General features: G+C 42.3%; 1 protein-coding gene across 1 annotated transcript in view; it reads left to right on the forward strand.

Moving 5' to 3' along the window:
• Positions 1 to 762: 762 nt before the first annotated feature.
• Positions 763 to 22,304, forward strand: part of LOC121555802 (glutamate receptor ionotropic, kainate 3) — a gene marked incomplete at its 5' end in the record, with an annotated part of 43,885 nt that continues 22,343 nt past the window's right edge. Inside the window, 12 exon segments of the mRNA XM_045219475.1 lie at positions 763 to 936; positions 1,345 to 1,602; positions 1,914 to 2,095; positions 7,443 to 7,496; positions 10,793 to 10,963; positions 12,167 to 12,189; positions 12,191 to 12,308; positions 14,327 to 14,434; positions 17,252 to 17,365; positions 22,059 to 22,116; positions 22,119 to 22,212; positions 22,214 to 22,262. Of these exon segments, the coding sequence (XP_045075410.1) occupies positions 763 to 936; positions 1,345 to 1,602; positions 1,914 to 2,095; positions 7,443 to 7,496; positions 10,793 to 10,963; positions 12,167 to 12,189; positions 12,191 to 12,308; positions 14,327 to 14,434; positions 17,252 to 17,365; positions 22,059 to 22,116; positions 22,119 to 22,212; positions 22,214 to 22,262 (1,403 nt within the window).

Raw genomic sequence — 22,304 nt, forward strand, 5'->3', positions numbered from 1 at the left:
AGTCGCTAGAGCGCGATGAGCCAAGTAAGGCCCACGGCCAAACCCTCCCCTAACCCGGACGACGCTGGGCCAATTGTGCGCAGCCCTATGGGACTCCCGGTCACAGCCGGTTGTGAACGAACCTGGGTCTGTAGTGATGCCTCAAGCACTGCGATGCAGTGCCTTAGACTGCTGCGCTACTCGGGAGGCCCTCTATTTGCTGTTTTTAAATGAAAAACAAGAGAAAGTTGATCGTATTTTTTGTTGTTGTTGATGAAAACGTGTTATGCTCCTCATATCTAACTGATACAATAAGACATGTCTATAATACCAAGGGCCCTAAATACAACATGCTCAATTTAGTGATAGTAATAGTGATTTAATTCAATATTTTCTATTATACCTGAGTAGTCTAGTACCTACTCCACTTATCTGATCCACCTGTGTTTTAATGTGAACTAAAAGGACACCCTAATGGAGTAGAGAAGAAGCTGAGCTCCTGTTCTGATGGAGCCATTTTCTCTGTCTCCTTTCCACTCACCTCACTCTCTTCCATTACTGCAGCAGATTTCAAAGCTGCTGTTGGTATTCACAGCATTCCCTGAAATGGAGTGGGGCTCTCTCTCTGTTTACAGAGCAAATCTAATGCCGGCTCTAATGTACACAATCCAGTTCACTGCCAGTGTTTAGTGCAAAACCCCTTAAGAATTTTGGTGGTAGTTTCAGACAACTGTGTTCCAGACCAGTTGGCCTTGAGATAATGTGACTCTCTCCTTTTCTCAGGGGGGATTTTCGAACAAACAGAGGGACCGGTGCCGCTCGTCAGCCCAGAGGAGCTTGCCTTTAAATTTGCAGTGAACAACATCAACAGAAACAGGACTTTATTGCCCAACACGACGTTAACGTACGACATACAGAGGATTAATATCTACGACAGTTTTGAAGCGTCGAGAAAAGGTGAGTGACATGCACTTTGTTTGTGGCCAATGGCCACACTGTGGAATGGATGGAAGCAAGGCCATTGGACGACAGCAGAACATAACAAACCAACCTAAAGGTTTATTGCAAGTCTTTCTGGCAAGGGGTTTCAGTAGTCTAACTCATAGTGCGTTATTATATACTTGGCTGTTATAGATTTTTAATACTGGCATTTTGTTTGATGTTAGTTAACTGCACTCTGAAACCAGGATTTATTCTAGTAGACATATAACAACAATTTAGCTTTGTGGTGAACAAAACCATTATCCATATATCATTTATTTGACGATTCACCAAACACATTATTCAGCTCACTTGTTGAGCGTCATGAAATGTGATATGCTGTCTTCCCTAGAGTTAACTCTCTCTCTGTTCTTGCCATTCTAGCCTGTGACCAACTGTCTTTAGGTGTAGTGGCAATATTTGGGCCGTCACATAGCTCGTCCTCAAACGCCGTCCAGTCCATCTGCAATGCTTTGGAAGTGCCACACATCCAGGTGCGATGGAAACATCACCCTATGGACAACAGGGACACGTTTTACGCCAATCTGTACCCGGATTACTCTTCTCTCAGCTACGGCATCTTGGATTTGGTGCAGTTCCTCAAGTGGAAAACGGCCACAGTCGTATACGATGACAGTACAGGTGGGAGTATGACATTTTCTAACCAATTGGGGGTGAGTTTCCCGAAAGCTTCGTAGTACTAAGATCAGCTTAAGTCCAATCATAGTGATACAAAGCTTTCCAGAAATGCAGGGTTTGTTATACTCTACAGTATATACTTTTGAATCGTGATACTTTTGTCTGGTAAATGTGATATGTGTAACATCAAACAGCTAAATTACACTTTACTAGAAGCAAAATATTCATTTTGTTAAACGTTCTTGATATGTGTGTGTTGACAGTTGAATGATGTTGTGCGTGGCTGTTAGCTTTCTGATGTTTGTTTCCTAAAGGTCTTATTAGACTACAGGAACTGATAATGGCCCCCTCCAGGTATAACATCAGGCTTAAGATTCGCCAGCTCCCTCTTGACGGAGAGGACACCAGGCCTCTCCTCAAGGAGATGAAGAGAGGACGGGAGTTTCGCATAATCTTTGACTGCAGCCATGAAATGGCTGCACAGATCCTTAAACAGGTGAGAGCCTTACAGGCACTGCCTGGCACTGTCCAGAGCTGACAGAATGTAACTGATCGACGCTATAGACAATATCAAATTCATATTCTGCATTGACATGCATTCTGGAATTGGGCTTATTATAAAGCGGTAATGTTGTGTTAGAAAATAATCGTTCTGCTTTGAGCCATTCTGAATTGCAAGTGTCAAAACGGAGTTATGCAAATCTGTTTTTCAAAGCCAGTATTATGTGTTTTGCTGTGCTTATTTTGGTTGCTATGATATTTATTGCCTTTTACACTACAGATGAAATGCTGTTATTTGATGTTCTAACTCACATACCAGGAACACTTTGTTGATTTTAATAATGATATTGAAGCCATACTGTGGTTTCTGATGAAAATGGCTGAATTTGGCTCATGTATCTTCCACTGTAATCTGCATACGGTGGTGACGGATGCATATCAGACCAATAAACTACAAAATATAGACCATCACAGATTTATCACTTACAGTATGTGATGAGGAGACATGTCTTCTTGAAGCAAATAATGGCTTTTGAAGAATGTAATCCAAATGCATTTTGACATAAGTAGTTCAGTTTACGTTTGATGTTGCAAAAAGTTGCTGATGATTGAAACACAATAATATACTCAAAAGATTGCTTGCCTTATGCATCATACCCCTTCTGTTAGATATGACGCTTCTGAGGACGAAGAGATATTCAGCAACTCTTGGGTGGATAATGGAGGTTGCTTCAAAAATATGTATTGTATTTATAAAGCCTCTTTAAAAAATATACATGTATAACACTACCCCAAGACTTCTGCAGTACCCTACGTTTGAACTTTGATATGGCGTTTGCTGATAGTCCCTGGCCTCCCCACAAGGCCCTGCTTTCTACCTCTCTGTCTGCACTCTGCAGCCTGTCTGGTGTTCTCACCTAAAAACAACCTCCCCTCGTCAGATCTGATCCCCCCTCAAGGTGTAGAGAAAATAAATGGAAAACATGGCAGGACTGGACCTTTTGTCTGGACCTGTCCCAGAGCTATATCCCAGGTGTCTCTTAAAAAGCGCTGACCCCTTTAGCGACGGTTCCATCCTGGTAGCACTTTTTGTCTCATTTCTTTAAGTGTCTCGGCCACCGGGGGAGGGAGGGACAGATGGAGGCCAAATGAGGTTGATGAGGATGTAGTAGAGTCAGGCGAGGGACCCAAAACACACATCTTAATGTGACTTTGAAAGTGCAGGTTATATATATATATATATCAGTGGAGGCTGGTGACTTGAAACATTGAGGAGGATTGGAGACCCACGGTATAGGCGCGGAACGCACGGAGATGACAAAGTGTGTTTCAAAAATCTTCAAAGACTAATTATTTTAACATAAAGCATTTAATAAAGACAATTATAGTACATAATATTATGGGGAATGGGAATGAGAGGGCTACTTACACAGTATTGGGAAGGGATCACAGCAGTGATTGAATGAGGGTATGAGGCATGAGTTGAGGTGTTCAGAGGCTTGACCAGTGCAGGACAGGATTTGACTGGGAAGACAAAAAACAATAACACAACACACTACACAGTTAGACAAAAGAGCTAAGAATGAGTTAGTCCAAGCAAGGAGTAAAACCATTGATGTGTAATAATGTGATTGTTTGTGTGTTTGTGATTGACTCTACATACAGTAAAGAGAGAAAATTGATAGGGGTACTCACAGTGCTTGGAGAGGAAACATTCAATGTGCCAGTGGATGACCGGGCACATGAGATGTGGCTTCAGTTCATGTCAGGAGAGAGTTCAGCTCTTAATCAGGGAACAGTAGGGGACTTAGCCGTAAATACAAATAGCAGATACATTCCATTGCAGCTGCGCCATCGTAGGTTTGGACAACGAGTTTATCTATGAAGTTAAACTCAGACATCTCAAAATTCATAAAGTCAAAAACAGACTGCACATCTCACCCACTTGACACATCAAAGCAGCCCAAGAAATCCCTGATCATCCACATACCTGACGATGACTGACAACTGCAAGCAGACTGGTGGCACCATAGGTCCCAGAGTGGTGGGGCAATTTTTACCCCCTGGGGCCTGGAGTTTTTCCTTATATGTTAACCTAACTAGGAAAACTCTGGACCCTATAAGGTATGACAGTGATTTATCAGTTGTAAAAAGGTTTAATATGGGCTATGATGGGACCAGTTTTTCCTAATCAGGTCACATGGTTTAAAAAAAAAATCTGGCCCTGGGGGGCATGAAAACCCTGTCAAACTGCAAACCTTATATTTATTCATATAAATTATATTTAGACTAGATTAGGAGGAGGATTTCCAGACACATAGACAGCAACTGATAGACAATAGAACTCACAGGGCTGAGCTTGCTTTATGCATGTTAGCATCATGCAGGTGTAACAGTGCTTCCGTCCCTCTCATCGCCCCTACCTGGGCTTGAACCAGGGACCCTCTGCACACATCGACAACAGTCACCCTCGAAGCACCGTTACCCGTCGCTCCACAAAAGCCACGGCCCTTGCAGAGAAAGGGAAACAACTACTTCAAGGTCTCAGAGCGATTGAAACGATACTAGTGCGCACTTCGCTTAACTAGCTAGCCATTTCACACCGGTTACACATGCCTATGCAACTGTAGGCCTTATAAAACATTTACTCACATCTGTCATCACTATTATGTTGACTGATTAATCCCAGTTAATCATTTTGGATTTAAAACGTATAGGCACCATAGCCAGCCCAATTTTGAATATAAACTAAATTTGATCACATTCACATTTTCTCCTCACACACAAATAGACTATAAATACATAACGTTAACAATTAGTTTACCCTGACCAGATGGACAGGGCGCATAGGATGTATGCAGCTGCTCTTATTAGTAGCCTACAGTTGATCAGACTGAAAAATTGTCTCGTTTTCATCCCATACAGCATGTCAGATTTCTAATGTTTAGGTGTAGCCTAGGCTGCTGCAACATTTATGTCATGAGTTTTTGCTTGTGTCTGTCCGGAGTGATTATGTGTTATCATCTTTGCTAAATAAATACCAGAGGAAAGTGGAAAGCCTACTTGAGCGCCCGATAGAAAATGAGCTGCGTCAACCTCTCTTTAAGCAAAATGTTTATGGATGATGCGATGGAAGCTATCAAATCATTCGGAATTGTTTTCGACATCCTAGAAAAGACAGATGAATGTTCGATATGTTCAGCAAGTACAGCGTCATAACTTGCAATTACCTCTGCAAGCTCCTTGTAGTTGCCCTTGTTGGCGGAACTTTCCCTCTCGTTGTGTTCACTATCGATGCACCTTTTTCCCAGAAGCTTGAATCTGATGTGGGCATTTATCTGCTCCCTGCTTTTGTTTTGCCGTTTAGCTGAACGATCAATGTTCTTCAGGTCACTGTACCCACCTTTCGACCAAGGCTCAGACTTTCCAAAAAGCAGGCAAGGCCAGCAATACAGAAGGCTTGATGAAAGACTCCCTGTTAACCAGCTATACTTTTGATACCAGTTGGTATTGAACATCCTCACCTTTTCATCCTTCTTCATGAAACTGATCTCAGGCAGAGGTTGACCCTCACTTTTAATTCGCACCTTTTCCGTGTACCCCAGAGAATGAAAGGGGTTCTTCAACAAAAAGTCCACAACATTTTCGGCAGCGTTGGCCATTCTACCATTCTGGCGGAGAAAAGATTTTCGGCAGCGTTGGCCATTCTACCATTCTGGCGGAGAAAACTGCACACTCATGCTGGTAACTAGCTAGCTACTTAAGTTAGTAAGGCAACTTTTACATTTTTTAAATAAATTGCACTAACTGGACACAAAAATAAAGTTATAAAACCAAGAAAACTATTTATAATATACCTCTTCTGTCTCCTGTAATTTGAAAAAACTAATTTGAATTGAATAATATCCAAAAAATGCTTGACCATCACTCTTCACTCTTAATCTCTATCCAACAATGTCACCAAAATTCTCAACACATAGAACCCCCATAATACTCTGTGGCACAATCCCAATACAACACACTAGGTTCATTCTCTGATCCTATTTCAATGATTGGATGGACAACATGTCAGTTCATACTGCAAAAGCTTTGATTGGTTAGAGGACGTCCTCCGGAAGTGGTCATAATTACCATGTATGTCTATGGAAGGGGGTGAGGCCTACGAGCCTCCTAGGTTTTGTATTGAAGTCAATGTAGCCAGAGGAGGACGGACGCTAGCTCTCCTCCGGCTACACCATGGTGCTACCCCAGACAGTGCTGTTGAAGTTACTGTAGACCTTCATTGTAAAACAGTGTATGTTAATCAATTACTTGGTGACATATGAATATATTTAGCATAGTTTTATCTAAAAAGCATAACTTTTTTTATGTTGCTAATGTTTTTATTTTTATGAAATTTCACTGAGGAGTCTGGTTCTCCCCTTCCTTTTCTGAGGAGCCTCCACTGATATATATATATATATATATATAATCTTTATACTACCAACCACTATACTTTCCATAGGCTGGTATTCATCGAACAATAGTGGAGATCCTATATCTAAAAATTGTATTTATAGTACTCATAGCATTTATAGTCTCATGAATTTTCTTTGTAGTCGGTAGGTGCAGTAAATGGAGAAGAGACTTCCACTTCCAAAAAACACTGCTATTTTTTTGTATAACCTTAGGTATTCTTCACAACAGATGGTACAATTAAACAGGAAATACTGCCGCCATGGGAATGTAGAACATTTGAATGTAGATTGAGTGAAACAAGTGGTGGTCGTGATGGGGGGATGGTGCAATAGGAGGATAGGGGGAACACATTACTGCTCACTTCTTTGATTGAAGGCTCCCTTTCTCCAGGGAGGGAATCACGTGATCAGAGCAATTGCAAATCCTTTAAATGCATGGTGTCAAAAAAGCCCTCTGGCACCGTAGAATCACAACTTGCTTTTACTGTATGAAAAAAAAGTATGAAAATGTATGCACTCACAAACTGTAAGTCGCTCTGGATAAGAGCGTCTGCTAAATGACTAAAATGTAAATGTACTTTATTATCTAAGGGTCACATGTGGCGCCATAATTGCAACAAAAACAGCAGCACGAAATTGGCAAAGACGGAGACACACAGCGATGGTCAATACACTCATTAAGACCTGTGGCTTTTCTCCCATTGCTCCTGAACAGCTTCGATGATGTTCAGCGTTTGTTTGCCATTTTTTGTTTTGACTGCGGATATTGATTGCAAATTACCCCAGCGTGACACAGTGACCTTCTTCATTGTCTTGTCTCTCCATTCCTCTCTCTTCCTCTCCTCCTCCTCCTCCCCTTCTCATATTTCCCTCTCTCCCCTACAGGCCCAGACGATGGGAATGATGACAGAGTACTACCACTACATCTTCACCACTCTGGTAATTTACAATGCTTGCTAATGCAAATCGAGTCAAATTCTTTCCCATCTCCTCACCCTTTGATTTTTTTGATGAATGGTGCTTAATTGCCGATGGGGGTTTGGATCCAGTCCACAATACCAATTTTGTTTGGCAAGCTGGCAGCGTAATGGAGTCTTCAATACTCCGCCACCTGTAAACACTTCTCTCGCTGTTAAAGTCAACATAAGTCTTTGAAGAGGTAGTACAAAGGCAACAGATTGGAAGTAGATGATGGAGAATGTTGTTTGAGAGTTTGATAGAGAAACATATTCATGCAGATAACCTACAATAAGTCTTGAGGGAAGGTAGATTACTGATTAGGCCTATTGTGTATTATGTCTGATTATTTTGGACAATATCCCCCATTGTGAGACATATTGAATGAACACTAACACATTAGTGTTTTGATTGTAAAACATGCACAAGCATTTTTTTCAGGTAGTGCAGCCTTGTCCTTGCCACCATTTGAGTGCTGTAGTCTAATGGCCCCTTTTAGCTAGATGTAATTTTGTTCAGAATAAGCACAGGTGTTTTCCATTTTACAAAATTTGAGTCACACCACAATTCGAGTAAGACTTTTGTTTAAGAGTAAGACATTTTGTTCAAGGGTTATACTGCATATGCACATCCTGTGTCCTTTCATCAACAAACTATTCACAGTTCCACATTGAATATCCCGTACTGCCATATTGAATTTGGAGGGCGTCAGAAACACTAACTCACAATACAGAAACACATTAGTAGGAGACGACGACCTCCCTCGGGTGTGTTATTGTGTCCTGTGGCCAGTCTGTCCACTGCTCCCAGCAGAGTACAAGGCTGGGCAGCACAGATTTAATCTTTCTGTCTGGTGACAAAAGGACAGGGCAGGATTAATACAGTGGTCCCCATGGTGATGGTGATGGTGATGCTGTATGTGTTCCTATTGGACAGATCTCTCTCTGTCACTCACTCACTCACACACACACACACACACACACACACACACACACACACACACACACACACACACACACACACAAACACATACTCAAACTGGGGATCATGAGGATGGGGACTAGACAGACCCTAGCATGATGGACTTAGCCAGTCTGTTGTGATAATACAATATGACATACAGGGCCAGGCGTGATGCGTGTCATCTTTCATGCTCGGCAGCATGGCAATGGCATTCTGCCATGCGTCGTCGTTTGTGTAGGCCCATCACAACAAACGCTTTAATAGTACCCAAAACTGTCTCTGCTGTCACACTGTATAGGTTTCAACCAAGTGTGAGAGAAACTGGTTGAGTTATTGATGGTTGAGTACTTCAAATATTATATAAAATATACACACACAATTTAGTTTAGTATCTATTTAAAATAACAGTTTGCTGACTTGAGTAAAATAACAGTTTTACACTGCAGCTACATAACATTTCTCAAAACATAGGATTTCTTAATGGAGTGATAGGGACCGCTAGATCCATCTAAAGCAGTAATACACTGTCATACTGACAGACATGCCATTTCAAAGATTCTACCTGCTTGATTCTACCTGAAATGATGAATACATGTATGGCGTATAGGGGCAACAATATTCCCCTCGATAATATTCAGTGATAATGTTCATGTTTATCATCCTGGGTGAGGGAATGCCCAATTATTAGAGCGTGAACAGGTAACAACAGAATGGTAGAAGGGTAATATAGCAGCAGCCTTGTCCTCTGAAACGAGGCTGTCATGGCTTTAGCCCTTTACACCCCTACAGGGTTATCTCCAAGAGCCTGTGCTGAGAATTTTGTTTCCCACCTTCCTGTACTTCCTGTATTAGTCAGTTATATGGATCATTCTGAAGGCACAGAGGCACAGAATGTGTGGTACTGTATAAAGGCTACTGTTGATTGACAACTGCTGAGTTTTCAGAATTCAGAGTTTTCCCAGTCAAGTAACTGAATTCAAAGATGAATGCAACTCTCATAAATGTTGCATGTTTAGTTCAAATCCATTACCTGCATGTATTTTATTGGATATTTTATACCTCGCAATGGTTGACATTGCCCTCAACAACTCACAATCTTCTAATGGCTGTTTGAATGTGTGCTTGAGTTATAAGATAATTTACAACATCACAATTTCATGTCAAAACATTATTTGATGGAACTTGTATGTTTCGCAATAAACCTGGTGCACATAACCTGAAGAAAATGGTTTCCCACAAATGGTATTTAGTACGACAGGGACTTTCTTTGATCCTCCATGGTAAAACATTTAGTGCCATATGAACCCTACTGCTTGTGGAGAAAAAAAAGTAACATTTTGTGTATCTGGCGGCAAGCGGTCGTCAGCGTGTGTCTTACACGCTCCCGTTTCCCAGCACTAACCCCACAGGGTGCTAATGAAATATCTATTATGTTCCTCCAAATGTCTTTTCCGAGGCCCCGTGGCCCATTCCAACATGATATGTGTCGACATGTGACTTCACACTTGAGCCGGGATGGATGCCCTAGAAATGACAGTTGCTCAGAGAAGTCTGTGTTTGCTTATGGTTGCAGAGGGACTGTAGCGGCTGCATTATTAATTAGATCCAGCAGATTAAGTGGTTCCCTTTAGGCGGTGAACGTCGTCTGCCTCATTTACTCAGGGAATATTTAGGATAAGCCACAGCGGCAGAACACAAAGTTAAATGTCATGCCTTCAGGTTTTAGTTCTGCACAACGACCAGCTAAGCAAACCTTTGAGACATAATGAAGGAGTCAAAGCACAGTTTTACCTGGTCTCTCTGTATCATTGTAATTCGCATGAATGTGTTCCGTTTATACTTGCAGTTGGGGTTGTGTATAGTCATGAAGGTTCAGGTTGCATTACATTGGAGGAAGTCAATTTGTAATGCCATTTTAAGGTCAACCATTCAACATGGTTTCCATCTGGTAGTTTAAGTGAACCTACCTATCATACCAAAATGCCTCTGTGAATGAGGCTTAGTGAATGGTTTTAACCACACAGAGAGACTGACACCAAAGCCTTGTGTTTGGTTATATTGACTGAGGCACACACTACAATTGAAACACCATACCCTTATCCTCCAGATGGCTCAAAGCTCAATCCTTTATTTCACTTTAATATATCTCCCATTTACCACCCTATCTATCCCCTCTTTTGTGGGAGCACAAATCGGCTTCTCTAAATGCTTCTCTAACAGTAACAACGAGGCCCCAATCCCAGCCATCTAAAGCTAAACAAGATAATCTATTTTTCTCGCCTTTCTCTCTCTCTTTTCATCCCTCTCTTCTGAAGGACCTCATGGCTATCGACCTGGAGCCCTACCGTTTCTGTGGCGTCAACATGACTGGCTTCCGCATCCTCAACGTGGACAACCCTCAGGTGGCGTCCATCGTGGAGAAGTGGTCCCAAGAGAGGCAGATACCTCCCAAGCCCGACTCGGGCCTCCTGGAGGGGATCATGACGGTATGTTTTTGGTCTTCTGTTGTGGACCTCTGATTCTGATAGTATGCTAAAATCAGCATGAAAGACACTTTAAAAATCATATTGATATCTATATACCCTGTGTCTTTCACCAGCCCTGCTCTCAACATTTTTACCAACAGATCTAGGACATGGCCTATGTATGATAACTACTACTACTACCACCACTACTACTACTAATCATTCCGAACTCTCATTGGTGTCAAGCAATTTTTTAGCTTGTATTCTTTTGAATGTAACAACATAAATTGAGGTATTTAGAGTACTATATAGCTAGAGAACATTGAACAGAACAAGGCTATGTCAATAATTACATTTTGAAAAAAAATGCAGATAGAACATTATAGTCTCAAGCTCTAGTAACAGTATTACCACTATATTACTACTATTAATAACAGTATTACTACTATTACTACTACTGCTACGTACCACCAATGATGCTAATAATAATGACAATGGTGATACTTTTGGGGCCTATTGCCATCATAATGTCAGATAAGAAGCACTTGGAAGCAGGATGGTCACAGTCTACTAAATTCTGAACTAATTCATTCAATGTATTCAGGGGAGCTCATAATCATTCACAAATCCCATCACAATGGTCTAAATCCAATAATCACAAATCCCATCCCTGATATTCCAATAAAGCCCCCTTTTACACTCTAACTTAATAAGCGAGCGTAGCTAATGGAAGATAAAGAGTTATACATGCATGTGGTATATTCAATATGAATATTATATTGTTGAAATCACTCGTTGTTTGTTTATCTATTAATGGATTTGACTGGGGTTCAGATACACCCACACGGCACTCTCACAGGTCTCATTATTTCTGTATGGAGAAGGAGGGGTTTTATGGAAAGGAGTGCGCTCTCTCCGTGTAGTACTCACTTTTAATTGCTCGCGGAACTCCGTATGAGATAAAATCTAGGTGATACAAACATCAAGGTAGGCTGCCTTTAATTTGGTCTTACTCGCCTGGAAAGCTTCATATCCATATTTACAAAAGGAATTGAGCTCACTTTCTCGGGGCATGCTATCTGGAAAATAAGAAAAATCTGAGCGCTTTGATTTCCCTTTGTTAGCTTAGCTTTTTCTCAAACACTTTTGCTGCTACTGGTGCTAAGGGAGTGGACTCCCATTGTCCACAGCCATCAGCTGAAATAATGTCCCCCTTTATTCCAGACAGATGCTGCTCTGACGTACGACGGTCCACATTGTGTCCATCTCCTACCAGCACGCACCACAGATGACGGTCAACTCGCTGCAGTGTCACCGCCACAAACCCTGGAGGTTCGGCGGGCGCTTTATGAACTTCATCAAAGAGGTGATGCTGAGCGTCTTGTTTTCATCTGATGTTGATGTTTGATATGTTAGTGCAGCATCCATATTAGGGAAATTGTTGTCAGACAAAACTCTGACAACTGTTCGACTTCCTAATATGGATGCTGTACTAATTGTCTCTGAATCCATTTAATAAATGCAATTACAATTGGAGAAGAAGGAAACATTGTGTAATCATGGCACATACATTTTTACAGACAAAAGGCAATGTTATCTGGATAAATCTCTTTGTGATGAGGTGGTGTTGAAGGAGTCAGGCGCAGGAGGGTAAATCACAGAATAACAGGCTTTAATCCGCAAAATACAGGTTTACGCAGAAATCGTCAAACACACTCCAGGGCACAAAACAGGTGCACTGGAAAATACAAGGCACACGTGAAAAAATCTATCCCGTCGATACAAAATACACGAGCTCCACCGAGCTTCACTAACCTCCACAATAAACAATCACCCACAAGGACAAGGGGGCAGAGGGAACACTTATACACTGACTAATTAGGGGATTAGAACCAGGTGTGTGTGACTGACAAGACAAGACAATTGTGATGATGATTGGGGCGGCAGTGGTTAGTACTCCGGTGATGACGAACAGGCGAAGCCTGCCTGAACAAGGAGGGGAGGCAGCCTCGGCCAAAGTCGCGACAGTACCCGTCCCCTGACGCGCAGCTCCAGCAGTGCACCGACCCCGGCCTCGGGGACGGCCAGGAGGAAGCGGAGCAGGGCGAGCCGGATGGCGACGGGGATATCCCTCACCGGTACCCAGCACCGTTCCTCCGGACCGTACCCCTCCCACTCCACGAGGTACTGAAGGCCCCCCACCCACGCCTCAAATCCAGGATGGCACGGACAGAGTACGCCGGGGCCCCCTCGATGTCCAGAGGAGGTGGAGGAACCTCCCGCACCTCAGACTCCTGGAGTGGACCAACCACCACCAGAGGAGGGTGACGTGTGTGCCCAGAAGATCAGACGATCAAGGATAAGAGCAGGCACGTACCGCAGCCCAGCTGGACACTGCGGTGGAGATGGATCTGTGCGTAATGCCTGCTCTATATCCGCGTCAATCGCCCATACTACTGGCGCCACAATGCAGGAGGCCGAGAGTATGGGGTGTTGTCTCTGGGCCTCTCCTCTGTGTCATACAGCCGGGACAGTGCGTCTGTCTTCACGTTCTTTGTCCCTGGAATGTATGACAATGTAAAATCAAACCGGGTGAAGAATAGGGCCCACCTGGCCAGCCTCGGCCGAAGTCGTGACACTCTTATTCATGAACGGTGTCTCACAGTAATCAACTACTTTAAGCTGTGTTAATGTAATCTCTCCAGCTAAATTCCCTGTATTCATATCCTATTTACAGATGGCAAAACTCACAGTGAGTCATTGTGTCCTATTTATACTGAAAAGGGTAACTGGTGCACCCTTCTGTGCACTCTGCTCACAATAAGACTGTTTGAAACAGGCAAATCGTATAATCAGCTCTTGTTTCATTTCACGAGAGTGTGTGATGACTGTGAATAGTCAGATTAAGGCTGTAGAACATGATGCCATGGTGCCACGGCGCCCAGTGTACCGAACATCACAAGGCCAGAGCCTGGAGTATCAGTGAGGGGAATGTGTTAGCCCCATAGCTCCATCAGTAGCTCCATCATTGCCAGGGTAACAGACACCTCTCTGTGAGCGGAGAAACAGGAGGAGGGCTCTGGTGGGAGGGAGAGAGGGGAAGGGTGGGGGGCATATCAGTGGATCATAATGATGGGCAGTTATGTGTTTTTTTGTCCCTTGTGTGGAATCAAGCGAGGAGATTGTCTTTAATTAATACTGTGGTCTGGGGGAAAATGTGTCCGAGGCGTTGGGATGTAAAATGTAATTAAAAAGGAAATGCAGCCCAGTGTGTGTGTGTGTGTGCCTTTCCGCCATGGTGTGTGCAAGCATGTGTGTGTTTTTACATGTGTACATGCTTTGATGAATGAGTGTTAATGTGTGGTTGTGTGTGTTTCTCTGCAGTCTCACTGGGAAGGACTGACGGGGAGGCTGTCATTCAACAGGACCAGTGGCCTCCGCACAGACTTTGACCTGGACATCATCAGCCTGAAAGAGGAGGGCCTGGAGAAGGTAACACACCTCATTCTGACCACAATGACTTCAACTATCAAACTAACCACACCTTAAAGAAGTGTAGTGTTACATAATAGTTTAGGTTTTCACTCAGTCTGAGGACATGAATGGAAATGTAAAATACATGCTTATTTTAGGAGCACAACAATAAGCCTATACCCTGGTGAGTTCATATTTTACACATACAAAGGTTTATTTATACCCTCCACAATACACTATACTCTCTTTTTCTCTTAGGACTTAACATTTGTTTTGCATATCCCCTGTTAAATCGTCTAGAGTAAAAATCTGAAATCCATTCCAGTTTTCTTCTTTAATATGGAACAAATAATGCACAACGGTCTCCATTTGACAGTATCGTTTACCTCCTAACAAGGAAGCCAATGGGCTGTTCAAACATAAGCATAAGTTAATGTATCATAAAGTAAATGGTAGACATTAAAGTGTTAATTGCAAGTCTCTAATGGTAATTCGAGTTGTTGCCCGAAATGCTGTTTGCTAATGAGGTGTATAAACCTCACTGTTTTACCCACAAAAAGGAAGTCAAAAGTTGGTAATGAAGAAGGAGAATAATAACTTCCTGTGTTATTTTAAAAGGCAGAATAGCACCCTGCGGACTATAACGGCTTTGTGGTGATATGGGTTTTCATACATTATGGAAACATAAACTCAAGATAAGTGCCATTATGACTTCCTCAAGCACTCCCGTATGGCAGAGCCGGTTTGAGCCTGTATAATAGCTAGGACATGTCAGCTCAGAATATCACTGAAGCTCCAGGCTGGAACAACCACAATGCGCCAAACTATTTCCGTATCTCATTCTTCTGCTGTGCTGGGTCTGCTCCTGTGTTTGCACATCTCTGAGGCTGAGTAGTGTGCTAAAACCAGCATGAAAGACACTAAAAAACAATGTGTGGATAGCTATATAGGCCTACTGTGTGTTTTTCTCCATCCCTGGTCTCAAGCATGTTGCATATCACATAGTACTCAATGGATTGCAGGATTTTGTCTCTTTATATCCGTGGAATCGGCTTTAGCTAACTGTTCGAGCCTGTAAAGATAGGGACTTTTTAGGCCTAATCTGCCCTGATTGAATATTAGCCCGAGTTTGAGCTGAGACTGGAATTAGGAGAGGTTTCAGTGGCAAATTCACTGACATATAAAAGAGGAGTTGCACGAGTAAATCACTTTTGAATTGGTTCTTTGGCTATACACATTTAATGAATTGAGTTACTTGGCCACAATTAGTAAGACTGGACTGGCATGCAGAGTGGAAGACATGGATATTTTTTAAAGCAGATCTTCTCTTCAGTTGCGTAGTCCTTTTTTTGGGGCTGTTTCACACAAGCTGTAACTAATATGTTTTTCAAATTCAAGCATATGCTCCTCAGTAGATCAGACAGAAGGACTTTATCAGGTGTTTTTCACGCTGGCTGCGATACACCGTGTTTGTGTACCTTTAAACGGATCCACCTCAAGTGCCAGCCAGCCCTGTGAATATTAAATGGCACTTTGGTAGTTACGCAGAAGGAGAAAGAGAGGAGGATGGGGGAGGAGAGTAGGGAAAGCGAATGACTGTGAACTCGACTTGCAAAATTAGATCGTTACCGACAGCCTACAGGACTGACTATATTATGGTAATGATATGTTCCAGAGTTGTCACGACAGTATGGAAGGGGCTTTTTTTTGCCCGGAGGGCACTACTCGTGTGCAACTCCTTTTATTTGCTCTGATCTTTTTGTATTTATCTTAGTGAGATTACTCAGAGCAGAACTTCTCTGCCAGCATTATCAAGCTTTTTATATTTCCATTGCCGACAACCCCATGCTGGGCTTTCTTTTCCAAATTAATTGTAGCATTTATGTTTTGCTACATTCCTAAGGGCACAAAACTGCAAAGATACCAGACCTGAAATAGCCATATGATAATCACGCTAGGATGCATATCTAGTTTGCTATTTTTAATGCTCTGGTTTCTGTACGTGTTTTAACCACCGAAAGGAGAAGATTATGAAGCCTAAATGGAAGTCTAAATGGAAGACATTGATCAAGAAATTGTATTTGATTGCTCTCCCAATTGTTTCTCTGTCATGCTCACACACATACTACACAGAAACTAACAACCTATCCTCTTTTCCTGCATTCAGAAAAGTGCTCCAATTACCTATTGTGTGTATGTAATAAGAGAAGAGTTGCAAGTGAAAATAATGTTTGTTGTAGTAGTGTAGGAGTGGAACAAGGCTGTGCTCTCTCTTCATTTCAACAATTCATAAGCTATGATATTCATAAGGTATTGGTATTTTTAGAACAAGGCCAACAGAGGGGGTGACAGGTGACAGTTTGGAGAATCTGACATCTTTTAATACGGAAAGGTTGCAGAACACAACACAATGTTTTTGTGTTAATCTTAGAGACTACTACTGAAACATATTGTTTAAATTCGATTACATTTGAGAAAAGAATCAACTTTTTGCATATTATTTATGTTCCAAACATAACACCAGGATGAAGTGAAACATATCCATCATAATTCCATAATTCCCAACAGAACGATTTGCCTTCTTAGACTTCTCTCTCCTACAATGTCAATTCATTTAGAGCCTGCCTCCACATCCCACCACTTCCTCTTTGCACAAACTCTCCCAATAACCTCATGGCGTATAGTGTGTCCAGAGGTGACACAGCCAATCAGCTAATGGAAATGTGTCCCGGTGGGCGCTAATGCAGCATGGTGGGCTTGTGGGAAGTCGGGGTCACGAGTTGCCGCAGTAGAGAGGTGAAGTCGAACACTTACACGCTTTTCATCTTCCCGCAGGTGGGGAAGTGGAGTGCGTCCGGAGGTCTCAACATCACCGAGGTCCCCAAGCGGAAAGGGGTGAACATCACCGACTCGCTGGCCAACCGTTCCCTGGTCATCACCACCATACTGGTAGGTCAGCTGACTTTGATCAGCCCTTCCTGAAATACCTCTCTTATACATATGTATGTCCTTCCCCCCCATAAGCTTTTCAGTGTAGGCTAGTGCCTGCTATAATGGAATTATTATATCAGACAGGTAAATCATTTCTCTCTCTCTCTCTCTCTCTCTCTCTCTCTCTCTCTCTCTCTCTCTCTCTCTCTCTCTCTCTCTCTCTCTCTCTCTCTCTCTCTCTCTCTCTCTCTCTCTCTCTCTCTCTCTCTCTCTCTCTCTCTCTCTCTCATGAGATGGTCGTTTATACACTACCAGTCAAAAGTTTGGACACACCTACTCATTCAAGGGTTTTTCTTTATTTTTACTATTTTTTACAAAGTAGAATAATAGTGAACTTCAAAACTATGAAATAACACATATTGAATCATGTAGTAACCAAAAAAGTGTGAGAGAGAGTCTTTTACAGGGATTGGCTGAGAAAACAATTTTCCCTTGCGAGTTACAGTTGAAGTCGGAAGTTTACATACACTTAGGTTGGAGTCATTAAAACTCGTTTTCAACAAACTATAGTTTTGCCAAGTGCATGACACAAGTAATTTTTCCAACAATTGTTTACAGACAGATTATTTTACTTATAATTAAATGTATCACATTTCGTGGGTCAGAAGTTTACATACACTAAGTTGACTGTGCCTTTAAACAGCTTGGAAAATTCCTGAAAATTATATCATGGCTTTAGAAACTTCTGCTAGGCTAATTGACATCATTTGAGTCAATTGAAGTGTACCTGTGGATTTATTTCAAGGCCTACCTTCAACCTCAGTGCCTCTTTGCTTGACATCATGGGAAAATCAAAAGAAATCAGCCAAGACCTCAGAAAAAAATCTTGTAGACCTCCACAAGTCTGGTTCATCCTTGGGAGCAATTTCCAAATGCCTGAAGGTACCACGTTCATCTGTACAAACAATAGTACACAAGTATAAACACCATGGGACCACGCAGCCGTCATACCGCTCAGGAAGGAGACGCGTTCTGTCTCCTAGAGATGAACGTACTTTGGTGCGAAAAGTGCAAATCAATCCCAGAACAACAGCAAAGGACCTGTGAAGATGCTGGAGGAAACAGGTACAAAAGTATCTATATCCACAGTAAAACGAGTCCTATATCGACATAACCTGAAAGGCCGCTCAGCAAGGAAGAAGCCACTGCTCCAAAACCGCCATAAAAAAGCCAGACTACGGTTTGCAACTGCACATGGGGACAAAGATGGTACTTTTGGAGAAATGTCCTCTGGTCTGATGAAACAAAAATAGAACTGTTTGGACCTAATCACCATCGTTATGTTTGGAGGAAAAAGGGGAAGGATTGCAAGCCGAAGAACACCTTCCCAACCGTGAAGCACGGGTTGGCAGCATCATGCTGTGGGGGTGCTTTGCTGCAGGAGGGACTGGTGCACTTCACAAAATAGATGGCATCATGAGGAAGGAAAATTATGTGGATATTTTGAAGCAACATCTCAAGACATCAGTCAGGAAGTTAAAGCTTGGTCACAAATGGGTCTTCCAAATGGACAATGACCCCAAGCATACTTCCAAAGTTGTGGCAAAATGGCTTAAGTACAACAAAGTGAAGGTATTGGAGTGGCCATCACAAAGCCCTGACCTCAATCCTATAGAAAATGTGTGGGCAGAACTGAAAAAGCGTGTGCGTGCAAGGAGGCCGACAAACCTGACTCAGTTACACCAGCTCTGTCAGAAGGAATGGGCCAAAATTCAACCAACTTATTGTGGGAAGCTTGTGGAAGGCTACCCGAAACATTTGACCCAAGTTAATCAATTTAAAGGCAATGCTACCAAATACTAATTGAGTGTATGTAAACTTCTGACTCACTGGGAATGTGATGAAAGAAATAAAAGCTGAAATAAATCATTCTCTCTACTATTATTCTGACATTTCACATTCTTAAAATAAAGTGGTGATCCTAACTGACCTAAGACAGGGCATTTTTACTAGGATTAAATGTCAGGAATTGTGAAAAACAGAGTTTAAATGTATTTGGCTAAGGTGTATGTAAACTTCCGACTTCAACTGTATGTATAATTTACATTTGGCAAAATAACATACACTACATCTCCTTTTAACATGGTCCACGTTAGAAGGTTGAAAAAACATGTTTGGCCTTGAGGCCCTCTCTGCTACCACCACTCCGACCGGGAAATCTGAGATATCTGTCAAATTAATCACAGTGAATTAACCAAACACCACCTGGAATTTACCTCGCCAATTTGAATCCAGGTTGGATTGTGAAAGGATGTACTGTAGATCATCATTATGTCACATTAAGATCACAGTGGGGATGTGAGGCATTTGCAGTGCAAGGAGCCCATAGAGAAGAAGACATAGAGCCACAATGGACCAGTCTATAAAACATCCATTAATTACATGTTAGGAAATAAACAGGTGTTCTCTCCCACCAACTCTCCACATTAATTTGCAGATCGTCTATTGTGTATATTTAAGCCTGTCAACTGGGAGGTTAGAGGGTCTTTGTGGCGCTATCACCGAGGTGCTGACAATGAACATCCCCCACAAGCTTATTCTGGACGGACACACAAGTTATCAAAAATGATAAACACTCTCATTAAGTCTGGATTGGAGCGCAAGGCTGTAATTATGACCCGAGTGAGGTTTAGAAGAGATATAATCAGTGCCTTCTGGTGCCAACCATGGGGAGTAGCAACTTCAATCACAAAGACAAGAAATAGAACCATAAAACAGGTGGTGTTTAGAGCTGCACCCAAAAATAAATACACAAAATAATATGATTTAGGGTCAGTTTCTTTGAGCCAGATTAAGCCTATTCCTGGACTAAAAAACACTTCCAATGGAAATTCCCCATTGGACATGCTTTACAATCCAGGAGTAGGGTTTAGGTCCAAACCAGGCACCTGCATGGATCACCTGCATCTTTTGACAGTGTGCGATGGTTTAGGAGTATTTTAGGAATCAACACTTTTAGATTGTAAAAGCAGATTTAGAATTGAGCATCAGCGGTACTAATATCAGTGTCTGTGTTTTCTCCATTCTGAGCTTAATGACATTGCATCAAACTGATCTCAGCGATCCGCCAAATAAGACGTCTGACAGTTTTATGGTGATAACTTCTCGTATTCTACAAAGAGATTAAGATATTTAATGCGTTTCCCAGCTCTCACATTAATTGTTTTCACTCCATTGCCTGTAACTGTGTCTGCATATCTCCTTCCCCGTTCTCTTATGTACACCCATGCTGCGCTAGAGAGTGTGAAACTGGTTTAAACACTTTGATTTGAGTCCAAACCTTGGGGAATTTAAAGAGTTGGGAAGGCTAGAAACAGATGGTAATGACTTTTTTCTACCCCCCTCAACACGCAAACTTTTTGATAAAGATAATTGGATGACTTGAACAAAGTTTTCCTCTAAGCTCTTGCTTTCTATCTAAATGCATTATAATCAAGTATTCCTTAGTTATCATTTATTTAAAGGGACGTCCTAATTGCGAACGGACAACTAGCTACATATTAAGATTGCAACCAATTATTTATTTGAAAAATGTCTGTCCCTGAGATGGTATTTTGGGTGTAGAAAAGGACACCCGTGAAGTGTTTACCATCAAGGCAACATGATTCGAAACAACAGTCAAATTGATTTCCATATTTCGCCACAGCATTATTATAATATACATCAATCACTTTCTTGGGTAAACCGTGTTATGACTGGTTATTTCCCCCTCTTTAACGGCTTTTCTAGCAGCTTTGTGTCACACAAAGACGTGGCTGATGGGAATACAAAAGCAGAGGTCACCTTGACTGGAGAATCAATTACTCTGCTTATGAACAGACTTTATGAATTGTATGTCTGGCCATCGGAAGCAATAAATAAATTGCCCATGAGGAAGTGGACCACCATGTCTTTAAAAAATGCACAGCGGGATATGTGTTTGGCCCTATTTTGCAGACAGATAGTGGCAGACACTAAATAAAGGGACATATCGAGCCATCCGCCATCCTTTCTTTGAGATTTTAGCCATTGTTCATGCAGGCAATAGGCATCACCTTGGTTACTCTGCCTTGTGAGACCAGTGACGATAGAGACAACAACATTGCAGGCATGTTCCATTTCATTGCAGCATTCTGTTCCTAATCAAGCTTTTATTCAACCTGATATTATGTGGAGCCAGGGAGAATATTACAGGGCAGTAAAGACCGCTGGCTCTCTGACCATAAACTGCATTGCACTGTAGTATACAATGTCTACAAGGGGCAGTGGGCAGGGATGTGGGAGGGGGAACGGCCAGGGAGGGTTGGCTGGCTGCAGAGGTTATTTTGGAGTGCCTAGATTCCCCATCTATTGTATAGCAAAGAGACTTCCCATTGTGTGCTGTACATTTCTCAGATTGCACAGCACAGCATAGCCGCCACTTAAATCAGTTAGATTTTCCTGTCGACATACATTCTGTTAATGCAAGGAAAACCATTGCACTCGTCCATATTTAAACATACAGTGTAGCTAACCACACATTGGACTGGAGTCTCCCTGTCGCTCCCTGTTAGATGGAACAAGGACTTATCAGCCCAGATCACTTTGCCTCAATTAGGTGCATGTGCTGAAGAACAAATGGAAAAAGCTGACCTCAACGCTGGTTTCCATTTGATTTTTTGTGTCTGTGCAGGAGGAGCCATATGTCATGCTTAAGAAGTCTGACAAGGCGCTGGTGGCCAATGACCGTTTCGAGGATTCTGTATCGACCTGCTCAAGGAGCTGGCCAGCATCCTGGGCTTCACCTACGAGATCCGCCTGGTGCCTGATGGGCGGTACGGATCGCAGGGACGACAAGGGCCAGTGGAACGGCATGATCAAGGAGCTGATGGAACACGTGAGTTGGACTACCAGTTACCTTTTGACTGTTACTACTACT

The sequence above is a fragment of the Coregonus clupeaformis genome, unplaced genomic scaffold (assembly GCF_020615455.1).
Source record: "Coregonus clupeaformis isolate EN_2021a unplaced genomic scaffold, ASM2061545v1 scaf2399, whole genome shotgun sequence".
Classification (NCBI taxonomy): domain Eukaryota; kingdom Metazoa; phylum Chordata; class Actinopteri; order Salmoniformes; family Salmonidae; genus Coregonus; species Coregonus clupeaformis.